The sequence below is a fragment of the Triticum dicoccoides genome, chromosome 7B (assembly GCF_002162155.2).
Source record: "Triticum dicoccoides isolate Atlit2015 ecotype Zavitan chromosome 7B, WEW_v2.0, whole genome shotgun sequence".
NCBI classification, from domain to species: Eukaryota; Viridiplantae; Streptophyta; class Magnoliopsida; order Poales; family Poaceae; genus Triticum; species Triticum dicoccoides.
Genome location: NC_041393.1, coordinates 508453369 through 508465674, shown reverse-complemented (window position 1 = coordinate 508465674; position 12306 = coordinate 508453369). Strand labels below are relative to the sequence as shown.

General features: G+C 45.6%; 3 protein-coding genes across 3 annotated transcripts; 1 reads left to right on the top strand and 2 right to left on the bottom strand.

Moving 5' to 3' along the window:
- Nucleotides 1-3290: 3290 nt before the first annotated feature.
- Nucleotides 3291-4293, bottom strand: LOC119340517 (early nodulin-like protein 1). The gene is made up of 2 exons (XM_037612438.1): nucleotides 3990-4293; nucleotides 3291-3885 (listed from the first exon to the last, which is right to left on the bottom strand). Exons 1-2 carry the CDS (start codon nucleotides 4204-4206, stop codon nucleotides 3488-3490), a joined length of 615 nt encoding a protein of 204 aa, XP_037468335.1. The 5' UTR covers nucleotides 4207-4293; the 3' UTR covers nucleotides 3291-3487.
- A 211-nt stretch (nucleotides 4294-4504) lies between these two features.
- LOC119341021 (mitogen-activated protein kinase kinase kinase 1) lies at nucleotides 4505-5671 on the top strand. The gene has a single exon (XM_037612922.1). It carries the CDS (start codon nucleotides 4702-4704, stop codon nucleotides 5509-5511), a length of 810 nt encoding a protein of 269 aa, XP_037468819.1. The 5' UTR covers nucleotides 4505-4701; the 3' UTR covers nucleotides 5512-5671.
- Nucleotides 5672-11046: 5375 nt separating this feature from the next.
- LOC119335443 lies at nucleotides 11047-12064 on the bottom strand. The gene has a single exon (XM_037607574.1). It carries the CDS (start codon nucleotides 11981-11983, stop codon nucleotides 11333-11335), a length of 651 nt encoding a protein of 216 aa, XP_037463471.1. The 5' UTR covers nucleotides 11984-12064; the 3' UTR covers nucleotides 11047-11332.
- Nucleotides 12065-12306: the final 242 nt, after the last annotated feature.

Here is a 12306-nt window from a genome sequence, read left to right as displayed (position 1 = left end):
AACATGAATGAACTTTTTTTCAAATTCGATGAACTTTTTATAAATTGATGAACTTTTTATAAACTCGTGAACTAACATTGTGGTTTGTCAAAAAAAATCAAAATTGATGAACTATTTTTTTTTCAATTCGATGAACTCTTTTAAGAATCTTGCTTTTTTCAAAATCGATGAACTCTGTTTCAAAATTAATGTTTTCTTTTTCAAATCGATGAACTTTTTTCAAAACCGATGAACTCTTTTCTGCTTAACTCTTTTTTCAAAACCAATGAAGTCTTTTTTCAAAATTGATGAACTTTTTTCAGTTTGATGAACTGTTTCCAAAGTCAATGAAATCCTTAACGGCGCTCTAAGTGCCCGTTATAGTGTTAACGGATCAGGGCGCACACCCCTACTCGGTGATGGGCCGGCCCATTATCATTTTCTTCCTTTTTCTAAACTACGGCAAAAAAGGCGCCAAGGTGGGATTCGAACCCACGTTGCCACAGTACAAGACACACTAACCACCACAACCACTCTTGATTACACGCTAACGTACAGGTTCTTACTTCTTTAATTCTTTCCTTTTCTTTTGCCATTTCTTTTTTCCTTTTCTTTCTCTTTTTTCGTTTTATTTTTTTTTTCAAATTCAATGCAACAAGTTCAGCGGGTTTGAAGAACGATTTTTTGAATTCAATGAACCTTTTTTAAAATTGATGATTTTTTTTCTAATTGGATTAACACTTTCCAAAATCGCTGAACTTTTTTCAAAATTGGTGAACTTTTTACATATCAATGAATTGTCTTTCAATTTTTATGAACTTTTTTAGTAGTCGATGAACTTTGTTTAAAACCTGTCCAACAGAAGAACTAGCTTAGTGTAGTGGTTATAGCATCGAGCCACGAATGTTGTGGTGCTGGGTTCTAATCCCAGCGATCGCTTATTTACGGTTAGGATTTGTTTTTATTTTTTGTTCACGTCTGCAGTTTTGATCGTGTTAGCTGTGGAGCAAGCTCCTAACTACCGCTCTTTGCAGCAGATCGTCGGCCGCACGCACAGGCGGAAATTCGACTGGGCCCACCCAAGCTAGCGACCAACAGCAAGTGGATAGTAATGTGAGCCAGTAGACCAAAAAATAATCACTCGAAGCAAAGGATCGAACCCAAGATCTCCTCGATGTAAAAGACATGCTATTACCAGTTCTGCTAGCGTCCATACCTGAATATTGTACTGTGCAAAACCCTTAAGAACAAAACCAGGAAGATCCGGAAAAGACTCGGGTAACGAAATTCCATAAAACAGGAACCTTTTTTTAATACCGATCAATTTATGACAGTCACAAACAACGTTAAAAACAGTGAACAATTTTGGACTTTCTGAACATATTTTTCAAAGTAGGAACATTTTATGAATTTGTGAACAAAAACTTGAGCAACAGGGACATTTTCTAAAAACTTCTGAATTTTTTCGTATTTGTGAACAAATTTTCAAAATGGGAAAGTTTTGAATTTGTGTACAATTTTTAAAGCACGAACATTTTTTGAATTATTTGAAAAAAATTGAAACGGAGAACAATTTTGAAAAATCCAGAACAAATTTGGAAGCGTGAATTTGTTTTGAGTAGGTGAACAAAAAAAGGAATCCAATACATTTGCTGAATTTCGAAAGTTTTGAACTTTTTTGTGTAATGAGAACAATTTTTGAATTTTGCGAACATTTTTACAAAAGCAGAACATTTTTTAAAGCACAAACATTTTTTAAATCTTGAGAACAAATTTAGAAATGGAGAACAAACTTTGAAACACGAAAAATTCTTAAAAGCACGAACATATTTTGAATCTTGACAACAAATTTTGAAACAGAGAACAATTTTGAAAAATCCCAAACAAATTTGGAAGCGTGATTTTTTTTCTGAGTCCGTGAATTTTTTTGAAATCTGGAACATTTTCCGAATTTTGAAAGTTTTGAACATTTTTTGAATTTTAATTACATTTTTTCAAAAACTGAACAAAACTTAAATATTTTGAATAAATTATGAAAGAAAGAGAGGGAAAAAAAGAAAAATAAATCAAAGGAAGAAAATTTGTTCAAAACAGAAATTAACTTGAAAAGGGAAACTGAAAGAAAAGAATAGAAGTAACGAGAAGAAAAGAAAAAAGAACCAAAAAAAGGAAGAAGAAAAAACAGAAAGAGTAAAAAAAATGGTTCAGGAACCTTCTAGATGGTTCCCGAAACCAGTAAGAACCGGCTGGGAACACTCTAGAAAGTTTCTAAAACCGGAACCTGTAGACGCTACAGGGCCGGCCCAAAATCGCTCGCTATCCACATGCGCTTGTGTGTTTCCTCGACAATTTAACGCAACATGCGTCCAATTGGGAATTCCTGCTGCGGACACACCAAACAGCCTTTTATTTCAGTAAACGATGGCCAACTTGTGACCTTAACATTGACTACCGAAGGTCAGGACTAATTGGTCAGCCCGGTATCTCGATATTCTTGGTATTCTCTGTGTATGTTTCCTCTTTTATTTTTGTTTATTTTCCCATTTTCCCTTTTTTTACTTCATGTTTATTTATTCTTACTATGTTTGCTTTAAATCACCTTGGTTTTTGACTGTCGTTATTTATATTCTTTATTATTGTTTGTACAGTTGTACATGAACTTTTTTAAGTACGTTAGATTTTTTAGCTCGTGACATTTGATTTCATACATATGATTTTCTAAATGCATCCACCTATTTTGAGATATGTGGAATCTTTATTATAGTCATGGATGTTTGTTTTGAAATAGATGTATTTTGAAACCGAAATGAAACATAGTTCTAGTTGTAACACAAAACAATCTAAAAAACCTTTGCTTGCTTTATCTCGCGGGATATTGTTCTCTAGTGACATAATTTTCTATTTGGTATATTGTGAATAAATCTCATCAGTTGTATGAACAAAAGATAAGAAACAATCTTTGATTAGTCAAAGTAGGATCTAATATATATTTTTTATTTATTTTAAGTGGTATGTAAGATATTCTAGAAAACAGAAAAAGACCTATATGCTAATAGCCCGTGCCAATGGCTAGCCAATTTTGCTTATGCTTCAACGATTTTATTGGGAGGTAATCCCGCCCTTCGCTAAGACCTCCTCAATGTTAATTTGGCTAATTTGAGTAATATTTTTCCTTTTTTTTGGCGCAATGATTTTTTCTTTTGCAAGAAATACTTTGGTAATCTTGTTTGGCCGTCTTCTAGTGCATATAGAAACAAAATCAACTCAGTAATCAGAGACTATCTACACCGTATTGCAAGAAACGGACGATGTAATTTCTTTTACTCTGGAGCAAGCAATAATTGTCGTGAAAAATATTTATTGTGTTCACCAATAAGAAACTCAAACTGCACACATTCTCTAACTACCATACTGTACGGCTCGATGTGCGACTAAGAAATTAACCATGTCAAAGAATCTAAACTAGACGACCTACAATGCCAAGCCGCATTGTGTGTCACGCATGCATTCAGGCCCGAATCGTCCCCATCAATGCAAGTGTTGTGCCAGAAACCACCAACATGAAGGCGCGCCCATGTGACGAGGCTAGTGCTGCGGTGCCGCTGTCCATTACCGGCTCTCCAGGGGCCGGTCCAGGTGCAATCGCAGGCGACGCAGGGCTAGGAGGGCTTGAAATATCAGTTGACGGAACTGGCGCTGACCTAGCCTTGACGTTGAGCATGAGGCGCTGGCCCTTCTTGCAGTGCTTGACGTCGGCGCTCGCGAAGTAGGCAAACCCCGGGGCGTCTAAGAGGAAGAGCGAGCTACCGTCCTTGACGGGCGGTGTCGGGGCCAGTGCCGTCCAGTTGCAGTGGTAGTACGCGTACTTGTTCACCTTCCCGACTGAGTCGTTCTTGTACATGAATTCTTCAGAAAATGGAAACAAACTGGAGTTTTTAACGATTAATAAAAAAACGAAATGCACGCAGGTAGATTAATCAGTTTCTTTTTGCCTAGTTAGTCTTCCTTACCAATGGAGTCCTCGACGAAGAACTGAATGGTGGAGGCCCACTTGATGTACATGTCCTTGTTCTCCTGCGGCGGCACGCGCCACCCGTCCGCAGCGCCGACGATGTACCTCTTACCGATCGGCACCGGTGGAACGAGCCCGACACCCGCGCCAGCGCCCCGCACGGACTCGGCAACAGTGACGAGTAGGAAGAAGAAGAAAGTGAGCAGCTGAGCCATCGATCAATCAGAACTTAATGAACACTTGGTGGCTTATGACTGATTACTACAATGTTTGCGGGCACGACGTGGATGTGCACAACGGCGTCATGGTTTATAGGGTGAGGGAGTAGCGAAAGAAGAGGATTGTGAGCGGATGAGCGAAAGAATAGGCAGGATGGCGCGAGCGGGCTTAGTTTGTTACGTCGAGATCAAGTGGAGACCGATCCGCGGTGGACTTTGGCGGTTTCGTTGCTTCGGTTAACCCTGTCACCGGAAGAATTTTCTTTAGCGGAGACTCGGAAGAAATGGTCTGTAGTACTCCTGCAGATCAGGCACCCAAGATTGAAACGAAAGTTAACTTGACGGAGCTGCCTCCTCTTTCCTCCTGCGAGCTTTGCTTCCTCCCCCCGTAATCCTCATCGCTGCAGTCTTCTCCCACGGCACTCAACGCATCTTATGGCATGGCGCCCCGGCCTTACATAGCCGCTCGCCCGCGGGCTCTCGCCAAATCCCATGCCAGAAACGCGGAACGACCTGCCGATGGAGCCGTCGTTCGGGTCCAACTCCGCGAGCACCGAGGAGGCGTCGACCCGGCGCGTGGCCAACCGCATCATCCGCGCGCTGCAGCACCACCTCCAGCTGCTGCACCGCGCCGGCGCGGACTTCTTCGTGCTGGGCGCCACGGGCAACGTGTACACGGTGACGCTGGCGACCACGCCGGCGTGCACGTGCCCCGACCCCGGCGCGCCCTGCAAGCACATCCTCTTCGTGCTGCTCCGCGTCCTCGGCCTGTCCCTCGACGAGGCCTGCGTGTGGAGGCAGTCGCTGCGGCCGTGCCAGGTCGCGCGGCTCGTCGCCGCGCCCACGTACCCGGAGGTGCTCGCCGGCCCTCGCGCCCGGGAGAGGTTCCACCAGCAGTGGGCGGCCCACGCGGCGGCTGCAGCCGCAAAGGCCGCTGACCAGCGCCGGCAGGAGTCCGCCGGTCCGTCGTTGGGCCGCCTCGACGGCGCCGCCTGCCCGGTGTGCCTCGAGGAGATGGCGCCGTCGGCAGAGGCACAAGGCGGCGCGGCGGCAACGGGGCCGGCGCCGCTGCTGACGTGCGGCACCTGCCGGAACTCGGTGCACGCCGAGTGCTTCGCGCGGTGGAAGCGCAGCCGCGCGAGGCGGGCGGCGACGTGCGTCGTGTGCCGCGCGAGGTGGCGGAAGCCGAGCCGGGACCGGGAGCAGGACCAGCAGCAGTACATGAACCTGTCGGCGTACATGAACGAGGAGAACGACGTGGTGGACATGCAGGTCGAGGACGGGGCTCCGTGTGGCGGATAGAGGAACTTGTTACGGCGGTTCATATACTGTATGAAATTTAAGAAGCTGTACAGAGGGAGTAGCATCCCAATTCATTCGGACTCGTGACATTTCTTTCTTATTTTTCTTAGGATCTGACTTATTACATGCATGTACAGAACTTATATGTCAATAAAATCACTGTGTTCTGAAGAAATTATCGATGATGACAGATATGCCCTCTGTGATAGGAAACAATTTTTGGGATAAAAGAATCCTTAGTTTTTCCATATGCGTACTGTGTTTGAATGTTAAACTTATGACCAAAAAGGTCATTAATTTTCTAATCCTGGGCTGTCTTTAAGGCTGTCGTTACTTGTGAGTCTCTTTCTCTCTGTTTCTGAAGACGTGCAAGCAATCTGAGATTGCCGATTGGTGCTACTACCCCGTCCTGATTTATTTGTCCTTTTTGTAATTTATGCTAAATTTTGAGCAAAGATTTAACCGGCAAAATATTACTGCATGTCAAAAAAATTATATCATTGGATTCGTATTTGAACATCGTTTTTATATAATTTTTGTGATATAATTTTTGTTGACATGTATAAATATTTTGATAGTTAAACTTATGATCAAAATTTGGCACAGAATAAATATGGACCAGCAAACCAGGACGGAGGTAGTATCTGTTAACAGATAGGCTATCTGTATATTGCCTGATGAATTTGAAGTAGCTATGTTGGCTTGATACAATCAGTAATTACAGGCACGGATGTGCCTAGTTGGGGAAAAGCAAGAAGACATGGTTGAGAGCCTAGATCGGAAGGGAAAGTTGGTAGCAGCCGGTTCTGTTCGCCTGATCGAATCCTCGACGCCCCCCTGCCTTCGATCGGGAGCGCCTTGGGTGTGTTTGGGGAAAGTTGGTAGCAGCCGGTTCTGTTCGCCTGATCGAATCCTCGATGGCCCCTGCCTTTGATCGGGAGCGCCCTGGGTGTGTTTGGTTCCAGGAACCAACCAAAATGTAACGGGTCAGACCCGTTCTTTGGCCACATTCTATCGTTTGGTTCGACAGAACCTACTCGTTCCTACCCAGCAAATATTCCACTGAGACCTGAAACCGAGCGGTCTCTCCAAATTGAGCGGGCAACACGGAACCGTCCCTCAGCACTCGCCCCTCTCTCTCACAGGAAGCCCCTCTCTCTCGCACAAGGCCCCTCGGTCCGCCAGTATGCAACGCTCAGTTTCCGTCCCATTCCACTCCATTATTATACGAAACACATAGATGGAACCATTCCAACTTTTTTTTAAATAATACATTATCTTTATTAAATTTCAAAAATATTACATGGTAAATTTCTTTTTAAATAATACCTAGTCGGCCTACTGCTGGCCGATTGGCCCCTAGTTGGTCCACTGCCGGCCGATTGGATCCTGTCGGCCCACTGCTGGCCGATTGGCCCTAGCCGGCCCCAGTCTGCTTCCTCTAGATCGATAGGTGCATGCACCCATTTTTCTGTTTAAGTATTTGAAAAATGTTGAAGAAGTATTTGAAAAATGTTGAATAGGTATTTGAAAAATGTTGAACAAGTATTTGAAAAATGTTGAACAAGTATTTGAAAAATGTTAAAATAGTATTTATTTATTTTTGAAACCGAGGCAAAAGATTTGCCTCATATATTAATTAAGCAGAGAAGAGGTTTTGTTACAATAGGCACCCTTACACGGCACGAGTGATTACTCGCGCAAAATAATGGCCCCTAATTTCTTTGCCCCGGCGGTGACCCAAAGCTTTGCCTCATTGGCAATGGAAGCTAGTAAAATAGGCGGTGGAGCACACTTATGCCGGAAGATCCCGTGCATTCCTTTCGTTCCAGACGGTCCACGACACGAGCATAGTCATCGAGGCCATCGCCTTTCTGTCGGGTACTCCTATGCCGGTCAAATTTTCCCACCAACTCTTGACTGAAGCCTCCAAATGCCATGAAGAGGTGTCCAAATGCGTAAGCTGAAATTTCTCAATGACCATCTTCCAAAGGCGGATGGTGTAACGACACTTGAAAAAAAGATGAGGACCGCTCTCTTGCTCCCTTTTGCAAAGAGGGCAAAGACCATAGTTCGGCCAACCCCGCTTGGCGAGCCTATCCGCCGTCCAGATTCTATCTTGGGTTGCCAACCAAGCGAAGAACTTTGCCTTTGGAGGCGCCCAAGCTGTCCAAATCATGTGCTCCATGGGGGAGAGAACTAGCCCGAGGAATTGCGCTTGATATGCGGAGGCGGCGGTGTAGCACCCATCGGCCGTGTGCTTCCATATAATGGAATCCTCGGAAAGCTCATCAAGATGGAAGTTGTGCAAGAGCATCCAAAGGGTGAAGAATTGCCGGATGTGCTCGATGGAGACGGTCGTGGAGGGGTTGATCTTGAGAATCCAATCATTGTTTTTGAGGGCCTCGCGCACCTTCCAATTTTTCCTCATGGAGGCCTCAAAAATTAGGGGAGCAACATCTTTTGGTTTGGCTCCCTGTAGCCAAAGGGATTCCCAGAAGGGCGTTTTGGCCCCATTCCCCACAGAAATGGTGGTTGAGGCATAGAAGAAAGACATGTCCGCCTCGTCACAAGGGTTGCCCAAACCGACCCACATCTTATTTGGCTCCGTCCATTCGAACCAAGGCCATCTCAGTCGCAAGGCGCGAGCAAACTTGGCGGTGTTAAGGACTCCAATTAAAATAGTATTTTGAAATATGTTGATCATGTATATAAAAATACTCCCTCCGTTCCACAATGTAGCGCATATAGATTTTTCTAGAAGTCAAACTTTATAAACTTTGACCAAGTTTGTAGAGAAAATCATATACATCTAGAATACCAAATACGTGTGCTTAGATACATCACAACACATACTTTCATATTATATACATTTGGTATTGTAGATATAAATAGTTTTCTCTATAAACTTGGTCAAAGTTTATAAAGTTTGACTTTGTAGAAAATCTATATGCGCTACATTATGGAACGGAGGGAGTATTAATCAAGCATTTGCAAAAAATGTTGAACAAGTATTTAAAAAATGTGAATAAGTATTTGAAAACTGTTGAATAGGTATTTGAAAAATGTTGAAGAAGTATTTAAAAAAATGTTGATCATGTATATAAAAATGTTAATCAAGTATTTGAAAACTGTTGAATATTTGTTCAAATACCAATTCAACATTTTTCAAATACTTCTTCAGCATATTTCAAATACCTATTCAACCGAAAAATGGGTGCATGCACCTGCCGGCCTAGAGGAAGCAGATTGGAGGGCCAATCGGCCAGCAATGGGCCGACTGAATCCAATCGGCCAACAGTGAGCCGACTAGGGGCCAATCGGCCAGCAGTAGGCCAACTGAATCCACAGCTAGCAATAGGCCGACGGGGTATTATTTAAAAAAAATTACCGCGTAATATTTTTGAAATTTAATAAAATAATGTATTATTAAAAAATTAGCACCATTCCAATCCTATGGAACGGAACCATAATATTCCATGACAATTCGTTTCCAAACCAAACACAACCTTATATGTCAGCCATTGTGTTGTTGTTGGGCCTCTTGCTGCACTTGCTTCTTGTGTGGGCTGCACTTTGGCTCTCTCTCGCACAAGGCCCCTCTGTCCGCTCCCTCCCACGATCTATGTCGCCGGCCGGTCCTTCCCTAGATCTGCGCCGCCGGATGCTCCTCTCGTTCGTCTCCTCCTGAATCGGCTGGCGGGCGCCAGGCGCCAGTATGCAACGCTCAGATTCCGTTTCATTCCACTCCATTATTATACCAAACACATAGATGAAACCATTCCAATCCTATGGAACAGAACCATGACATTCCATGAAAATTCATTTCAGAACCAAACACGCCCTTATATGTCAGTCATTCTGTTGTTGTTGGCCCTCCTGCCACACTTCTCGTGTGGGCCGGCTTCACTTTGGTTGGGTTGTGCAGTGGATGATGTTGCAGCAGTGATGAGATCATCTACAACAGGGCTAATCCGGCCACCTAAGTACATGGGGACGTGGCCGGGCGCACACACAAACAGTGATCGGTCATCCTTCAATGTTCGCTTTCACAATCCGGTACCTATAGCAAATTCTCAAATCCGTACAATTACATGCATCACTCAAAAGTCAATAAATCCTAGTCTAAACCTTCGCACCGTCCGTGCTCCAAGTCCTTTGTTGTCCCCCTCCGTGTTCATGTCTGACAGTCGTGAGCCCTTAGAAGTGAAGGTGCGGTCGCCCACAAAGAAGAGTAGGGCATGGAACACGGGAGCTGGCCCACAGGGGACACAAGGCACCGCTGTCTCCCATACCCAACTTTTCCTCCTCGGAGGTCGCGGCCTGGAGGTCGCCGGTCAAGATGAGGTCGATGATAGATGTGGACGGACCGTCCTCATCCAAGGCGGTGTGCGACTCCGCCTCCGCGACCTCAGCCTCAAGGGCTCGCCCTCTGCCTTGCACAGCGGGTAGGTCTCGTGTCCGTGCGTCCGCAGCGGACGGGACGTGAGGCATGCCAGCGGTGACCTCTGACCCGGAGCTTGACACCACGTGGCGCCATCGAAGATGTTGCAGTGGCAGGCGGTGGTTACCGCGTCCGTCGAGGCCGTGGTCGCGTGCCTCGAGCCACCCGCTCCGGCGGATCCAAGCGCCATTTGCGCGAACGCAATGGATTCTTTCCGGATCGAGTCTGCCCACGGTCGGGCACATTCCTCCGGAAAGCAGTGGAGATCCATGCAGTGTGGGACATGTGTTTTTAATGTAAGTTTGCTCGTGCAGTGTGAGATATAGTTCAAGCAGCTTTACACCTTTACCCCCACATAGTGCACTTCATATGTTCGGCAATAGGTTGCGGGGTACTAAAAACGATTTTCTGCACATATTTTTGTGGGGATGTTAACCTTATGTTAGGCTTTCTGTGTTACTAGGGCTGATGTGGTTATCGACAAAAAAAAAGTGTTGTACCTCCTGCGCATGTTATTCATGCATGTGTGCGATGGCTCTTTACTTATTTTATCGTGTAGAGACCGAAAGATAAAGACATTTTTATGATGGTGTCTACCAGGCTGGAGCATTTGGCAAGAAGGTTTCCGCGTGAACATTTTTACTATTGATGTAAAAAAAAATGTAGTTGTGTTGCACGTGTTGATTGTGTGGATAATGCTTTTCACAGGCAAATGTACTTTTTCAATAAGAAAAGAATAACAAAGAGTTGGTGGAGATGATTGGACTGAATCCTTCTTCACTTCCATTTTCTGGAGTTAAACACAAGGCAAACAATTAAACACAACAGGGGCAGGCCCTGGCCACATTTTTCAACATAGAAACTCAAACCAATTAATGATCAAACACACAAGCAGTTAATCACAGTTGGTTTCATTGCATTTCTCTTAGGATGGCAAGGTAAAGACTAGTTTACTAGTCGGTTCAACACATACATACTCCACAGTCCATGCACGCATAAAACTTTCATGGAATCAATGGAAGATGGGGCTAATCTTTATGCTCCTTCCGACGAAACTACGCCACGTGAGAACCAAACAGAAGCCCCGTCCAAAAACAAATAAGAACTTCTAAACCTTACCGAAGATCAGTGCCAAATTAAGGCTGTCCGATCACCAAATTAAAGACATATTTGAACTTGGAAAAACAGAACATGGCTGGTGACTAGCTACAAGCTTAAGCCTTATGGTGTTGCTACAGTGATGCTCAAGTTTCCAGATAAGCTAGAGGTGCAACAAAAAAACACCCTAAAAGGCGTGTGAAGTATGCACCCTTAGCCCAAAAAGATGGCAAAAACATGCAACAAGAAGGCTGAACTCGTCGCTGAATTAAGCTCTGTCTAGTCGCTGAACTCGTCGGTGATGAACGGCATGCAGCTGGAGCTCCGTGCGATGCCGCCGGCGCCAGCCGAAGCCTTCGCCTTCGCCTTGGAGGCGGTTTCCCTGACCTCCCGGGGGTTGATGCCGGACCTGGACCTCGGCCCGAGCTTGGACCGCTTCCTCAGGATCTCCCTCATGGCCTCCGCCTGGAACAGCACCGGGTACGTCCTCCCAAAGCCGTTGAACCTCTTGCACACGCCCATGTGCGTCCGGAGCGCCTCCTCCAGCGACCCTCCGCTCTTCTCGGCCTCCTCCGTCACGGCCTCGGCGCACAGCCCGCAGATCCACCGCCCCGAGAACCGGCCGCGCACGCCGCGGATGTACTCCGGCGTGCACTCCTCCGACATGCCGCAGCACTCGCACTTGGCGTCCTCCACCTCCGAGACCGGGTGGAGCAGCTTCATCTCCGCCTCTGCCGCCGCCTCTTCCTCCTCCTTGGCGGGGCCGTGGTGGTGGAGCTGGAAGGAGACGTCGGAGACGGTGCGCTGGAGCATGTCGGACGAGGTCCTGCGCCGCTTCTCGACGTTGTCGGTGCTGATGTTGCTTGCCATTGCGATGAACGGCGCTGCCACGGCCATGGCGATCGCACACGCCTCTCTGCTGGGTGCCATAACTGAATCTGAGTGCTCTACCTCTTGGTGTTTCTTGCAGATGTGTTGTGTGTTACTGTATCTTACAAGCTGATGGCTTTCGGTTTGTTCTGTGATAAGAAGCTTCGAAATGCATGGCTATTTATAGAGGTTCCATGGTAGCTAAGTTGAGCCAAAGGAAAGCTTCGTGCGTCCATGCATGATACTACTGAGTACTGACCACAAGATGTGACGAAAAGGTGGTGTGCAACTTGACGAGTATAACTTGTGGTGGCCAGGTGATGCACCTAAAGGGATTACAAATTTTGGCATAAAGATTTGATGGAATTGGCCAGTTAAGAACC